Here is a 16,864-nt window from a genome sequence, read left to right on the forward strand (position 1 = left end):
GAGCCCTTCATGCCTTTATCTCCTCCAATTTCAGACAACAAATATTTCAATCACCCATTCTATTGTCTATCAAGTTATTACACTTAGGATGAAAATGTGTTCTTCAGTCAGAAGAAATGTGACTCAGGAATCCAAATTGGTGCAGTATCTTCTGTTCTGGTCCTTTTATACTACTCTGAGCATTTGCATCTACCACCAGCTGAGCCAAACCCAGTCCAGAGTAAACGTCTATTTCTGTTAGGACCCACTAGGAGCCTCTAGAAGCTACCAGCATCAGTCTGACTTACTAACTATGTACAGAGTCTTTGCTCTTTGGAATCTGCCCCATAGCCCTCTGCAGTGTCTGTCTGTCTTGTTGGCAGACAGAAAGTTGGAATTGGCATTTTATGCCTCAGAGGGGACAAGAGGAATATATCTGGATTCAGCCCATCTTGGCATGCTGCAGTGCCCTGGTGTCTACCCATCTCATGGGATCAAGTGCCCACATCAAGCAAGCATACTGGGATGTCTACTTCCCTGGTCTAATCAATTTCCAAACCTGGAAGGGAATTCTTCTAATGAACATCAACATATGCTACTTTACTGCACCCACTTAAACTCCCAGAGTGATTTCCATAGGGCCACACCCCATATGGGCATTTCTTTCATAGGTCGGTTTTCTGTTCAGCTTCTGCCTCACTGTATGGATAGGCTATTAGACACTGCTCGTGAGTTAGTAAAAAACCAAACATAAGGGCACACTTCATGCAATTCAGCCCATCAAGTTGATTTGTTTTTACTTTCTTCAGTCAGAGTAGCAGCCTTCCAAACAGGATGCTGTCTGTTTACTTTGGACTGCCCTCTATAAATTAGGCAGATCTTTCTTGGTCAGTGGAGAGCTGAGCTATTTACAGGGCATCAGTCAAGTGACTCAAGTGGTCATAGGAACCAGCCTCTGATGGTTATAAATTCAGCCCTAGGGAAAAGTGGCTACAAACTTGTGAGTACCCCCCTTATGTTTCTCTGATAGCATGATCCAATATGCACTATTTCCATTTTATAATAGAGCTCTTCTGGGCACTACCTTCCCCTTTAGAGCATTTCTCTGATTATCCAAGACATTAATGGGTATTGCAAGTTTCAACATTATTTTATGTCCTTTAGTCATAAAGACAGTCTCAAATTTTAATAGTAAGCTAGTAAGTGTCTCTCAACTTGGAAATTTTCTGGCCCTAAATTCCAGCAGTCATCACTGGGTGGCACACACAGGTTTTTGCCATGAACCCCACTCTGTACGCCACAGAGGGCTACTGTACAGCAAATTCTAGATCTGTGTTGGCTCAGACAATCATATTGATTCCTATTTAGCATGTTTCATCACTATTGGTAGAAGGATGATTTACAGGTCTTCTATTTTACAACACTAAGGGAAGCGTGCCCCATTCAAACACAGTATTCATCCCCATAATATATTTAGGTAAAGAAGACTCAAGCGCTTCACATAAAGTTCACTGTTAAAATATTCTAATTTTCTTTCAAACTTTCACCTTAATTAATTAATTGCTATTTCCTCCTAATCTGACTATGCCCTTCCATTGGGACTTCAACAGGTTTTAGATTCACAGTTGACTCCCATGTCAGGAAGTCCTAGAAAGTCTCTTCTCTGCCCCCTGATCATTTTACCCATACATGTGCATATGGTCCTGGAGCTCCAGCCCTGGCTTCGGCCAAGAGCCTCAGACCTTTTTGTCAGACCTTATCTTGATTAGATTGTAGAACAGTCACCTCAGGCAATTCATGATCAGGTTTCTTATAGTTATCTTTGCCTTCTCATTTTAAAAATTCCTTTAAACTAAATAGAGAAGATTTGTTTAGGACCTTTGAATGGCCAATGTTTGGAGACAAGCAGGAGCTCCTAGTTGTTCACCCAACCTACAACAATGCAAAAGTAAGTAAGACCTTTGTTTTACCTCCATCAGTGGTCACTGTATTTATCAGTTTCTTAAAAACCATTTCAATATTTCTATCCTGCTAGGACAAGTCCCTTGAATCTCACTCTTTCCCATTCTCTTCTGAATCAATCTAACTTATTCGTTGTTTATTGTTTCAGTAAAACTCTTTTTTTTGTAAGTGGCTCTGTGACTAACAGCTATACATCAGATTACACAGAATCCAAGCTTGGCCCAACCTTATGATCCACCCCAACATGTCTTCCTTACTTTCATTTCAGGTAGCGTAGATAACAATAACCAAGAGATTGTGTGGTTAGCTTCTTTCTTTATATTTTGCATCTCCTTATGCATCCAGTAAGACAACTTCTTGGGAACTATCTTCATTAAGCAATTCCATACTGTGATTGACCCTGTCTCCACTCAGGGATCAGAAGTTCATCATCCCACACCCTCTCTTCACTTCCCAAGCCATGTCTTTCGGGGTTTTTCTAGAAAATCCCATTTTTGACACCAACTGTAAGGAGTTTTAGCCAACTGCAAAAAATAACCACCTACAAATGTGGAGTACTCCACAAAATTGCCCTCACTCCTGACCCTAATTGCAAATTCAGGGGATTCTAAAAGGACCTTCAGGTTTAATAATTCACTGGCATTCATGGAACTCACAGAAAGCTGTTATACTCATGATTATTATTCATTGCAATAAAAAAGGAAAGAATATGGATTAAAGTCAGCCAAGGAAGTACATAGAGTACCTCTGCAGAGTCTAGCAGAGTAACAAAAAAGGAACTTGTGTTGTCCTCTCTCTTTGGGGACATGGACATGTCGCCCTTCTGGCATCAGTCTGTGATACCAGCTGGAGTAATGCCAGCTGGGGATGCTCACCTGAGCCTTTGGTATCCAGAGCTTTTACTGAGACTCAAACACATACTGCCAGTGTGGCTGACCTGTAATCTTTAATCCTAAACTAAAGTAGAGAAAAGCAATTGGGGGCCTTCCATATAGAAAGTGGGATCAGAAGGCCAAGAAAGGGAATATGAATATATATATATATATATCCAAGTCACTTAGGAACTTTTATGCAGGTGCAAAAAACTTATGTGAAAGTGGCCACAAAATTGTTTAATACACAGATGAATGAAACTCCATGTTTACTTTTAGACACCAAAGCTTTGTGTGAAATCTTGAATTAATGGGAAGGGAGGAAGGGTAGGCCATGCCTGTCTGTTTTTTTCCTGATACCTTCCCTTCATTCCTGAACTGTAGTCTAACAATGTTAGACTGTCTCTGGTGGCCAAAGTCCATAAGCAAACAAAGACATTACTATTAGGCATTGTTAAAAACACGCGCTTTGAATGAAGAGACCCCCCCCAAACGGGTTTTGTATGAGCAACATGGCTGTTTATTCACCTGAGTGCAGGTGGGCTAAGGCCGAAATGGGCGTTAGTAAAGGGCAGTGGGATAGGAGTTGGTTTTATAGGTTTGGGGTGGGCAGTGGAAAGTTTCAAAGTAAGATTAGTTACAGTGGTGGGGGTAGGGGCAAGGAGTATACATTACCTTGAGTTCAGTTACAATGGCGGGTGGGATAAGAGTAGTTAAGATGGTAAGGTGGGGTGAGGAATAGTCACATTATTATGATAATAGTTAAGATGGCAGGGTGGGGTGAGGGGACGGGGCGGGGGGGGGGGGCGGGGGGCGGTGGTGATCAGCCTAGGCAGGCAGGAAGGCAGGACTTTAGACTTTCTGGGTCCTGGCTTGCTTGCACATGGAGGGCTGACAGGCATGAAATTCCAAGGACATAGAGCTCACTCCCAGAAGCTGAGTGTACAAGCCGGACCTCTCCTCAGTCAAGGTTAAATTCTTTACTACACAGTCTTTAAACAGTAAACTGATTGAGCCATACAAAGATAGGTCAGGAGATTAGACATCTATCCAGGTGTTACGTAACTCTCTAAAAATTTTTAAGAGTTTGTTTACATCTTAGATTTTAAGCTAATACTTCAAATGTGAAAGAGAAAGACCTCCACTTATTCTGCAAATATATCTGGACTTATGTTCTGGTTTTTCAGTTCTCACCTATTCTCTTTTGGTTATATATCACAGATAACAGGGAGCACCTCAGCAGCAGGTTATATTGACTTTATGCAGTGCTCTTTACAAGCTAATTTTATATTTTACATGCTGTACAATGTTACCTCGCTATACTTTATGATGGTAGTTAGAACTTTAGCTCTTTGGATAAAATAATCTGCGTCTCACATGGTTGTAGTTTTAGTGCCCTGCTCTAGCTAAAAATATGAAACCTCTTTCCTGCTTCTTTTAAAACAATTTCAGTACCAATAAATCTTTGTTTATTCATTGAATTTCCCCAAGAAAAGGAGAAGGGAAGGGAAAACAGTCAGCACGTGTGTTAAAATTGATTAGACGATGGGAAAAGAAGTAGCCAGTATAGCAAAATCAACCATCAATTAATATACCCCAGTTGTGGGGTCACCAAAGCCCAAAGGGGCTCAATCTCCAGCAGTTCAAGAATGAGGGGATGGGATCAGGAAAGTAACAGACAGGTACAGGCTACCTTCCCTCCCCATAAATTCAAGATTTCACACAAAGATTTGGTGTCTAGTAGTAAACATAGAGTTTCATTTGTCTGTCTATTAAACAATCTTTGGCCACTTTGATGTAAGTTTCTTGCACCTGTGTGAAAGTTCCTGCGTGACTTGGATATAAATATTTATATTCCTCTACTTAGCCTCATGAGACCACTTTCTGCATGGAAGACCCTCAGTTGCTTCCCTCTACTTTTGGATTAAAGATTAAGTAGATTTGACCCATCCAAAATATAGCAGTGTCTTAAGTGTTTGGTATGAATCACATCAAGAAATGGTCTTGACTCAGGAGATTGGGAACAAGGGATGGAATGTTCCTAGTTTCTTCAGGAATTTTCTATAACTCATTTAAGAGCTATGGAAATAACCCAATAATTAAATATGTATATGTGTGGGTATGTAGGTTTTCTCTTGGGAAGGAAGGGATGGAAAAGAGGGTAGTATACATGTTTCTAGCATGTATGTATTTATTTAGTTTTTACAGACAGAGTCTCACTGTGTCATCCCAGCTGGTATGCAGTTGAACAATCATAGCTCACTGCAGCCTCAAACTCTTGGGCTTCTTTCCTATCTTTCCTGATTTTCTCATAATGCATCTTTAAACTACCAAGTTGTATACACAAATTTTACTTTTAAAAAAATGCAGTGTGTGCTTTTTTTTTTTTTAAGAGAATCCGATTCTCTTAAAAATCCGTGCCTGTCCTCAATCTTTTTTTTATTTTATTTTTCCATAAGTTATTGGGGTACAGACGGTATTTGGGTACATGAATAAGTTCTTTAGTGGTGATTTGTGAGATCCTGGTGCACCCACCAACCAAGCAGTATACACTGCACCATATTTGTGGTCTTTTATCCCTTGCTCACTTCCCACTCTTTCCCACAAGTCCCCAAAGTCCGTTGTATCATTCCTACCCCTTTGCATCCTCATAACTTAGCTCTCACATATCAGTGAAATATGCAATGTTTGGCTTTCCATTCCTGAGCTACTTCACTTAGATTAATAGTCTCTAATCTCATCCAGGTCATTGCAGATGCTGTTAATTCATTCCTTTTTATGGCTGAGTAGTATTCCATCATATATATATGATGTATATATACATGTATATATGATGTGTACATATACATCATGTATACATAAATGTATACAAATATACATGTATATATGTATAGATAATATATATACATTATATAGAGAGATAATATATAGATAATATATACATGTATATATGATGTATATATGTATATGTAATATATTCTTCTATATTCATGAATATATATATTCATGTATATATATACATGTATATATTCATGAATATATATCATACATTCATGTATATATATACATTCATGTATATATAATATACATTCATGTATAATATATAATATATACATGTATATATATTATCAATCAATGAGTAAAGAAATCATATATATATATTGATTAATAGGCATTTGGGTTGGTTCCATGATTTTGCAATTATGAATTATGCTGCTACAAATGTGTGTGCAAGCATTGTTTTGAACAATGACTTCTTTTCCTCTGGGTAGACACCCAGTAGTTGGATTGCTGGATCAAGTGTTAATTCTACTTTTAGTTCTTTAAGGTATCTCCACACTGTTTTCCATGGCGGTTGTACTAGTTTACATTCCCACCATCAGTGTAGAAGTTTTCCCTGATCACCGCATCCACGCCAACATCTACTGTTTTTTTATTGTTTGATTATGGCCATTCTTGCAGGAGTAAGGTGGTATCGCATTGCAGTTTTGATTTGCATTTCCTTGATCATTAGTGATGTTGAGCATTTTTTCATGTATTTGTTAGCCATTTGTATATCTTCTTTTGAGAACTGTCTATTAATGTCATTAGCCCACTTTTTGATGGGATTGTTTGTTTTGTTTCTTATGGATTTGTTCGAGTTCATTGTAGATTCGGGATAGTAGTCATTTGTCAGATGTATAGTTTGTGAAGATTACAAAACACTGCTGAAAGAAATCATAGATGACAGAAACAAATGTAAACACATCCCATGCTCCTGGATTGGTAGAATCAATATTGTGAAAATGACCATACTGCCAAAAGCAATCTACAAATTCAGTGCAATCCCCATCAAAATACCAACATCGTTCTTCACAGAGTTAGGAAAAACAATTCTAAAATTCATATGGAATCAAAAAAGATCCTGCATAGCCAAAGCAAGACTAAGCAAAAAGAACGTATCTGAAGGCAACATACTACCTGATTCTAGACTACACTGTAAAGCCATAGTCACCAAAAAAGTGTAGTACTGGTATAAAAATAGGCACATAGATCAATGGAACAGAATAGAGAACCCAGAAATAAAACCAAACACACCCATCTGATCTTCAACACAGCAAACAAAAACATAAGGTAGGGAAAGGACAACCTTTTCAACAAATGTTGCTGGGATAATTGGCAGGCCATTTGGCCATGTAGGAGAATGAAACTGGATCCTCAACTCTCACCTTACATAAAAATCAACTCAAGATGGATTAAGAACCTAAACCTAAGACCTGAAACTATAAAAATTCTAGAAAATAACATTGGAGAAACCCTTCTAGGCATTGGCTTAGACAAGAATTTCATGACCAAAAACCCAAAAGCAACTGCAATAAAAACAAAGATAAATAGTTGGCACCTAATTAAACTAAGGAGCTTTTGCATGGCAAAAGGAACAGTCAGCAGAATATATGCTTTTATACCACTGTTGTTCCTTAGCTTATACAGAATACTGTAATTTATGTTATGCATATTTCATGGCATATTGCTAAGACAATGTTTTACATATGATGCATTCTTGAGATTGATGGAGGGAAATTCAGATCCAAAATCACAAATCAATTTGATTGCCACCATCTTATATAACTACAAAAGTGCTTCATCTTAATTTTTTTCTTTCTCTGGCATACAGGAATGCTTTCAATTCATACTCCCAGCTCTACCTCATGCCATTGACCTTCTACGTGATGCCATTGTAAAAGTAAAGGAGGTACATGATGAACTTGAAGATTTGCCCTCCCCACCACCTCCTCTTTCCCCTCCTCCTACAACCAGTCCCCATAAACAGACAGAAGATAAAGGGGTTCAATGTGAGGAAGAGGAAGAAGAGAAGAAAGACAGTGGTGTTGCTTCAACAGAAGATAGTTCCTCATCACATATAACTGCAGCAGCCATTGCTGCCAAGGTAAGCCTGATGAAAGATACTCAGAGGTCTAAAGGACCCACAGGTAAATGTACTGGTTTTATCTGTTTTCCATCCTATCCCTCCATACATTTAATACTTTTTCAGAGAACCCTAAAAAAATAACTGGGATGGGATGGGCATGGTGGCTTATGCCTATAATCCCAGCATTTTAGGAGGCTGAGGCGGCTGATCACAAGGTCAGGAGTTTAAGACTAGCCTGGCCAATATGGTGAAACCCCATCTCTACTAAAAATACAAAAGTTAGCCAGGCATGATGGCGGGTGCCTGTAGTCCCAGCTACTTGGGAGGCTGAGACAGGAGAATCGCTTGAACCTGGGAGGTGTAGGTTGCAGTGAGCCAAGATTGTGCCAGTGCACTCCAGCCTGGGCAACAGAGTGAGACTCCATCTCAATAAATAAATAAATAAATAAATAGATGTCCATGACACTTCACTACTATGTTTCCTTCTTGATATAGATTCCTCGAGGGAACTGAAGTTTATTCTGAGCCCTGAGGCATTACTGATGAGCTGTTACCTATTGAAGTAATAGCTACAATGATAAACAATGTGACATTTCAGAACTCTTTGGAGAAGTCATTTTTCTGGACATATTAAATATATAATCTTTATATATTCAAAATATCAAAACTTCACAAATTCTTAAAGGAACAGCAAACTGAAGGTAAAAGACCTTAGATGATTCAACAAAGAGTTGGGAAATATTAATAAGGATTTTTATAAAGACAAAGCTTTTCAGCAATTGTTGAATGTTTCTTAACTAATAACTTATTCAAATATTACTTGACACAAATTACCCTAGTGTTATAGATAAGAAATAGATATATTTGCATGTTTAATTTAATAAAGTAATAAATATTATTAAGACAATACCAAAGTATTACAAATTCTCTTTGGGCAACTCCAGGAATAAATATACTGCCATGAGTTACTTGAGTAAATTCAGCTGTCTCAAAGTTATAGAAAATGCTTTATTCTTCATACCTACTAAAGTCTACCTAGTATGCCTTAATATCTTCAGAAAGTAGCGTATCAATTCTAGAAATCATAATTTTTCATTAAGAGCATAAACATTAAAAATTTAATTGCTATATGAAATAATTCTCAGAGTTTCATGGATCATCCAGATATTTTGGCTATCAGCATAGTAAGGTGTTTTTTAAATAACATATAGATTAGAATCACCAAGAAATCCTTTCGAAGTGTCCATTCAGTAATCCAGTAAGTAGTTACTTAAAGCTAGTAAGTATTTAAGTTGTGTGTGGTTTTTTTATGAAACTAATTGGTGAAATAGGTGCATTTTTAAATCAGTATTTGTTCTTTTTCTTTTACTCTTTAAAAGAGTAAGAAGTGCCATAAATTTCAATCTTAAGAGAAAAGTTTTGGCATTTAAAATCTAAGCTGTTTCTGTCATTCTACATTTGGAAAATGTTAGCATTTCATTTTTCCATTTGTTTTTACCTTTTTTCCTTTTTAGTCATTTTGCTTGTATAGTTTCATGTTTTCCTGTCACTATATTCATAGTTGTTATGTGTTGTGCATTAGAAGCATCCATTCTACACCAGTCCTGCTGTTGTCATGGCACACGGTGAGCAGCCCATCCCTGGTCTCATCAATTATTCCCATCATTCAACAGATGAACGGGTAAGACAAGAAGCTTTTGCATTAATGATTTTGCAAATATGCATTCTACTTCTTCTCCTTGGAGATAGGCTGTAACATATGGAAGATGTGTTGTTTATGCTGATGGATTTTCAGCATTGCTTTCTTGTGAAAGTATAAGTGCCACTGAATATACCCATCAAGGACTTTAATAGAGTTTCTCCTGTGACTAAAGTACTCTGCTATCATTAAGATTCTGTCATTTGTTACAATGAACTTTTATTAAATGACTTGCAAGAAATTCATTGCTCAGAAGTTATTTTTGTCTTACCAATTTCATCAGATGTCTTTAAATAAATTGCTGGACTTAAGATTACCTCTTAAGAGAATCACTTTGAGTCTTAAAATCTAGACAGATTGGTCGAGCAAATAGTTGATATGTATTAACCTTCCTGTTTTTTCTCATTATTTTGCATTTCATTTTTTTTCATTCACTAGGCTCTCATTACAACCATTTGCAGAGTTGACTTTGATATAAATTCTGTGGTTCCTCATCATAAGTAAACTTTTTAGGCTGCATGTTTGTTTATTCAGTCACTGGCTGAATGATACCTTGGGGAAAAAAGCCAGATTGTAAAAGATTAAATTGATAAGTATAAATCTAAACAGTGACAATTTAGACACTGGATGCAAAAAAAAAGAAAACTGATCTAAATCCCGAATACGGATATAAAATGAGAGGGGTGGAAAAGAAAAACAAATAAGAGAGTGAAATTTGGGTTTAAAATACTTAGGTAGCAAAACACCCAAAATTTGGAGAGGAAAAAACCAAGTTAGCTTCCATAGTCTCTTAGAAGATATTACCAAATGAAGACTTTTTTTTAATTTTAATTTTGTGGGGTACATAGTAGTGGATATATTTATGGGGGCATGTGAGATATTTTGATACAGGCATACAATGGGTAATAATCATATCAGGGTAAATGGGTATCCATCACCTCAAGCATTCGTCATTTCTTTGTGTTACAAGCATCCAATTGTATTCCCTAATTTATTCTAAAATGTACAACAAATTATTGCTGATCATAATCACCCTGTTGTGCCGTTGAGATCTTATCCATTGTATCTAACTATATTTTGGGTACCCATTAAGCATCCCCATTTCCCACTCCCCCTCCCCACCCTCTCCACCCTCTGTAACCATCATTCTACCATCTTTATCTGCATGAGTTCAATTGTTTTAATTTTTAGCTCCCACAAGTAAGTGAGAACATGCAAAGTTTGTCTTTCTGTGCCTGACTTACTTCATTTAATGATGACTTCCATTTCCATCCATGTTGTTGCAAATGACAGTATCTCATTATTTTTAATAGCTAATCAGTACTCCATTGTATATATGTACCACATTTTCTTTATCTATTTATCTGCTAATGGACACTCAGATTGATAGTGCTGCAATACACATGGAAGTGCAGATATCTCTTCAATATACTGATTTCCTTTATTTTGTATATATACCTAGCAGGGGGATTGCTGGATCATATGTAGTTCTGTCTTTAGTTTTTTGAGGAACCTCTATACTATTCTGCATAGTGGCTATACCAATCTACATTCCCACAAGTAGTGTACAAGTGTTCCCCTTTCTCCACATACTCACTGACATTCATTATTCCCTGTCTTTTTGGATAAAAGCTGTATTAACTGAGATGAGATGATATCTCATTATAGTTTTGATTTGCATTTCTCTGATGATCAATGCTGATGAACACCTTTTCATATACTTGTTTGCCATTTCTATGTCTTCTTTTGAGAAACCTCTATTCAGATCTTTTGCCCATTTTTAAATTGGATTGTTATATATTTTTTCCTATGGAATTGTTTATATAGTCTGGCGCTACTAATCCCTTCTCAGATGCATAGTTTGCAGATATTTTCTTTCATTCCTTGGATTGTCTCTTCACTTTATTGATTGTTTCATTTGCTATGAAGAAGCTTTTTAACTTGATGTGATCCCATTTGTCCATTTTTTTCATTGGTTCCCTGTATTTGTGGGGTATCACTCAAGAAATCTTTGACCAGTCCAATGTCCTGGAGAGTTTTCTGAGTGTTTTCTTTTAGTAGTTTCATAGTTTCAAGTCTTAGATTTAAGTCTTTAATCATTTTTATTTGATTTTTATATACGGCAAGAGATAAGTGTCTACTTTTAATAATCTGCATATGGATATCCAGTTTTCCCAGCACCCTTTATTAAAGAGACTGTCCTTTCCCCAGTGTATGTTCTTGACTCCCTTTGTCAAAATGAGCTCACTGTACATATATGGATTTGTTTCTAGGTTCTCTATTCTATTCCATTGGTCTGTGTGTTTGTTTTTATACCAGTACCATGGTGTATTAGCTACTGTAGCTCTATAGTATAATTTGAAGTCAGGTAATGATTCCTCCAGTTTTGTTTTTATTTTTTCTCAGGATAGCTTTGGTTATTCTGGGTCTTTTGTGGTTCTGTATAAATGTTATGATTAGTTTTTCTATTTATGTGAAGGTATTGTGATAGGGATTGCATTGAGTCCATTGATTGCTTTGGGAAGTATGGACATTTTAACAATATTGATTCTTCCAATCCATGAACATGGAATGTCTTTTCATTTTTTGTGTGTGTTCACTTCAATATCTTGCAAAAATGTTTTATGCTTCTCATTGTAGAAATCTTTTACTTCTTTGGTTAAAATTCTTCCTATGTGTTTTATTTGTAACTATTATAAATATGATTACTTTCTTAATTCCTTTTTCATATTGTTCACTGTTGGCATATAGAAATGCTACTAATTGGCTGGGCACAGTGGCTCACACCTCTAATCCCAGCACTTTGGGAGGCCAAGGCAGTTGGATCATCTGAGGTTAGGAGTTTGAGACCAGCCTCACCAACAAGGTGAAACCCATTTCTACTAAAAATACAAAAAATTAGCCGGACATGGTGGCAGGTGCCTGTAGTCCCAGCTAGTCAAGAGGCTGAGACAGGGGAATTGCTTAATCCTGGGAGGCAGAGGTTGCAGTGAGCTGAGATCACGCCATTGCACTCCAGCCTGGGTGATGGAACAAGACTCCATCTAAAAAAAAAAAAAAAAAAGAAATGCTACAAATTTTTATATGTTGATTTTGTATCCTGCCACTTTACTGAATTTGTGTATCAGTTCTAATAGTTTTTTATTGGAGTCTTTAGGTTTTTCCACATGTTGTATCATCTGCAAACTACAGTAATTTGATCTCTTCCTTTCCAATTTGGATGCTTTTTAATCTTTCTCTTGTCTGACTATTCTAGCTAACACTTCCAATGCTGTGTTGAATAACAGTGGTAAAAGTGAGCATCTTTGTCATGTTCCAAATCTTAGAGGAAAGGCTTTCAGTTTTTCTCCATTCAGTATGATACTAGATGTGGGTCTGTTGCATATAGCTTTTATTATGTTGAGGGTTGTTCCTTCTGTACCCAGTTTTTTGAGGGTTTTTATCATGAAGCAATTGAATTTTGTCAAAAGCTTTTTCAGCATCAAGTGAAATGATCATATGGCTTTTGTCATTTATTCTGTAGATTGATTGATTTGCATATGTTGAACCATCCTCCCATCCCTGGGATGAATCCCACTTGGTCATAATGAATGATGTTTTTAATGTGTTGTTGAATTTGGTGCACTAGCATTTTGTTGAGGATTTTTCTGTCAATGTTAATCAGATGGTGGCCTGTAGTTTTCTTTTCTTTTCTTTTTTTTAAATGTGTCTTTTTCTGGTTTTAGTAACAGAGTAATACTGACCTTGTAGAATGAATATAAAAGTATTCCTTCCTTCTCTACTTTTCTGACTAGTTTGAGTAGGATTGGTCTCAGTGGCCCACTTGTCATTCAGGAGCATATTGTTTAATTTCCATGTGTTTGTTTCAATTCCAAAGTTTTTTAAATTGATTTCTAGTTTTATTCTATTGTAGGTTAGAGAAGATACGTATGATTTCAGTTTTTTTGAAATTATAAAGACTTGTTTTGTGTCCTAACATATACATATTATCTGTCCTTGAGAATTATTCATGTGCTGAGGAGAAGAATGTGTATTCTGCAGCCATTAGATGAAATATTCTATAAAGATCTATTAGAGTTATTTAATCTGTAATAGAGATTAAGTCCAATGTTTCTTTTTTTTTTTTTAGACAGAGTCTTGCTTTGTTCCCAACCTAGAGTACAGTGGGGTGTTCTCAGCTCACTGCAACCTCTGCCTCCCAGGTTCAAGTGATTCTCCTGCCTCAGCTTCCCAAGTATCTGTGATTACAGGCACGTGCTATCATACTCAGCTAATTTTTGTATTTTTAATAGAGACAGAGTTTCACCATGTTGGCCAGGCTGGTCTCAAACTCCTAACCTCAGGTGATCCACCTGCCTCGGCCTCCCAAAGTGCTGGGATTACAGGCCTGAGCTACCATGCCTGGACTCAATGTTTCTTTATTAATTTTCTGTAGGGACAATCTGTGTAATGTTTAAAGTAGGATGTTGAAGTCTCCAGCTATTGTTATATTAGGGTCTCTCTCTTTAACTCTAATAATATTTGTTTTATATATCTGGATGCACTCGTGTTGGTTGCAAATATATTTACAATTGTCATATCCTCTTGCTGAATTGATCCCTTTATCATTATATAATGGCTTTCCTTGTCTCTTTTTATAGTGTTTATCTTAAATCTATTTTTTTTTTGCTATAAGTGTAGCTACTGCTATTCTTTTCTGGTTTCCACTTGCATGGAATATCTTTTTCCATCCTTTTATTCTCAGTCTGTATGTGTTTTTATAGGTGAAGTGTATTTCATGTAAACAATAGATTCTTAGATCTTGTTTTTCAATCTATTCAGCCACTCTGTGTCTTTTGATTGGAGAGTTAAGTTCATTTACATTTAGTGTTATTATTGATAAGTAAGGACTTACTACTGCTTTATTATTTTGTTTTGTTTTGTGGTTCTCTATGGTCTTTTCTTTCTTCCTTCCTTTCTGTCTTTCTTTTTGTGAAAGCAATTTTCTCTGGTGGTCTGTTTTAATTTCTTGCTTTATATTTTTTGTGAAGCTGTTGTAGATTTTTTGGTTTAAGGTTACCATGAGCCTGGCAAATACTATCTTATAAGCCATTATTTTAAACCGATGACAACTCTGATTGCTAAAACAAAGAAACAAGCAAAGAGACAACTGATAAAAACTCTACACTTTAAATTCATCCCCTCACTTTTAAACCTTTTTTTTCCCTATGTATATTTTATAATATTATGTCTCAAAAAGTTGTAGTTTGGGTTTTGTTTTTGGTTTTTTTTTTTTTGAGATAGGATCTCACTGTGTTGCCCAGACTAGAGTGTAATTGTACAATCACGGCTCAGTGCAGCCTTGACCTCCTGGGCTAAATCAATCCTCCCATCTTAGTCTCCTGAGTAGCCAGGACTACAGGCACACAACATCATGCCCAACTAATTTTTCTATCTTTTGTAAAGACAGAGTTTCACTATTTTGCCCAGGCTGGTCTCAAACTATTGGGCTCAAGTGTTCCACCCAACTTGGCCTCTCTAGCTGCTGGATCACAGGCATGAGCCACTATGCCTGTAGTTATCATTTTTGAGATCATCTTTTAGTCGTTCTGCTCAAGATACGAGATGAGTTGTTTATACATCACACTTACTGTGTTATAATATTCTGTATTTGTCTCTGTATTTACTGTTACCCGTGAGTTTTGGGCCTTCAGATCATTTCTTATTTCTTTTTAATATTCTTTCTTTCAGATTGAAGAACCTCCTTTAGCATTTCTTGTAAAACAGGTATGGTGTTGATGAAATCCCTGAGCTTTTGTTTATCTGGGAAGGTCTTTATTTATCCTTCATGTTTGAAGGATATTTTCACTGGATATAATTTTGTAAGATAAAAGGTTTTTCCTTCAGCAGTTTAAAATTTATCATACCACTCTCTCTTAGCCTGTAAGGTTTCCACTTAGAAATCTGCTGCCAGACATTTTCGAGCTCCTTTATATGTTATTTGTTGTTACTGTCTTGCTGCTTTTAGGACTCTTTCTTTATCCTTGACCTTTGAGAGCTTGATTATTAAATGTTTTGAGGTGGTCTTTGGGTTAAATCAGCTTAGAGTTCTGTAGTCTTCTTGTACTTGAATGTTGATATCTTTCTCTGTGTTTTGAAAGTTCTTAGTATCTCTTTGAATAAGCTTTCTACCCTGATCTCTCTCTCTCTCTCTCTCTCTCTCTCTCCTCTCTCTCTCTCTCTCTCTCTCTTCCCCCTCCACCCCCTTTTCTTTAAGGCCAGTTAACTCTTATATTTGCCCTTTGAGGCTATTTTCTAGATTCTGTAGGCATGCTTCATTATTTTTAATTCTTTTTTCTTTTGACTCCTCTGACTGTATTTTCAAATAGCCTGTCTTCAAGCTTACTAATTTTTTTTTCCGCTTGATCAATTACACTGTTGAAAGACTGGTGTATTCTTCAGTTTGTCAATCCAATTTTCAGCTCTAGAATTTCTACTTGATTGTTTTTAATTATTTCAGTCTCTGTTAAATTTATCTGATATGATTCTGAATTTATTTTCTGTGTTATCTTACATTTTATTGAGCTTCCTCAAAACGACTATTTCAAATTCTCTGTCTAAAAGGTCACATACCTCTGTCACTACAGACTTTGTCACTGGTGTCTTATTTAGTTCATTTAGCCAAGTCATGTTTTAGTGGATGGTCTTCATGCTTATGGATGTTTATCAATATCTGAGTATTTATTCTAATCTTTGAAGTCTGGGCTTTTTTGTATCCATCCTTCTTGGGAAGGCTTTCCAAATATTCAAAGGGAATTAAATGTTGTGATCTAAGTCTGGTCACTGAATCCATATGCATTAGGGAGTACCCCAAGCCTAGTAATGCTGTGACTCTTGCAGAGGTACTGTGACTCTTATAGAGGTACTGCCGTGGTGGTCTTAAATAAGATTCAAGAGAATTCCCTAGATTACCAGGCAGAGTCTCTTGTTCTTTTCCCTTACTTTCCCCTAAACAAACCAAGTCTCCCTCTTCGTGATGAACTGCCTGAAGTTGGGGAACGGCTAATCCAAGCAGTCTTGTGGCCACCACCACTGGTACTGTGTTGGGTCACTCCTCAAACCAGCATAGTACTGTGTCTTGCCCAAGGCCTGTGGCAACTATTTTCTGGCTGCTGCTGATGTTTATTAAAAGACCAAGGGGCCTGGGCACGGTGGCTCACGCCTGTAATCCCAGGACTTTGGGAGGCTGAGGCAGGCACATCACGAGGTAAAGAGATCGAGATCATCCTGACCAACATGGTGAAACCCCATCTCTACTAAAAAATACAAAAATTAGCCAGGCGTGTTGGTGCGCGCTTGTAGTCCTAGCTACTCAGAAGGCTGAGGTGAAAGAATCACCTGAACCAGGAGGTGGAGGTTGCGGTGAGCCGAGATCTTATCACTGCACTCCAGCCTGATATGAGA

At 36.9% G+C, this 16,864-nt stretch overlaps 1 protein-coding gene across 21 annotated transcripts in view; it reads left to right on the forward strand.

Annotated features, from left to right (window-relative positions):
- The window catches only part of GPHN (gephyrin), a 689,448-nt gene that overhangs the window by 414,882 nt on the left and 257,702 nt on the right, over positions 1-16,864 (forward strand). For 11 of the 21 annotated variants that reach the window (XM_064374964.1, XM_064374972.1, XM_064374967.1 and 8 more), the window contains one exon: positions 7,468-7,740. In XM_064374964.1, the coding sequence (XP_064231034.1) occupies positions 7,468-7,740 (273 nt within the window). Of the gene's footprint in view, positions 1-7,467; positions 7,741-9,304; positions 9,404-16,864 lie in introns of all 21 variants that reach the window. The other 10 variants (XM_012438040.2, XM_064374956.1, XM_064374955.1 and 7 more) reach the window with 1 other exon arrangement.

This window comes from Aotus nancymaae, unplaced genomic scaffold (assembly GCF_030222135.1).
Source record: "Aotus nancymaae isolate 86718 unplaced genomic scaffold, 86718_ANA_hifiasm-v0.15.2.pri h1tg000011l, whole genome shotgun sequence".
In the NCBI taxonomy this organism is placed as follows: Eukaryota; Metazoa; Chordata; class Mammalia; order Primates; family Aotidae; genus Aotus; species Aotus nancymaae.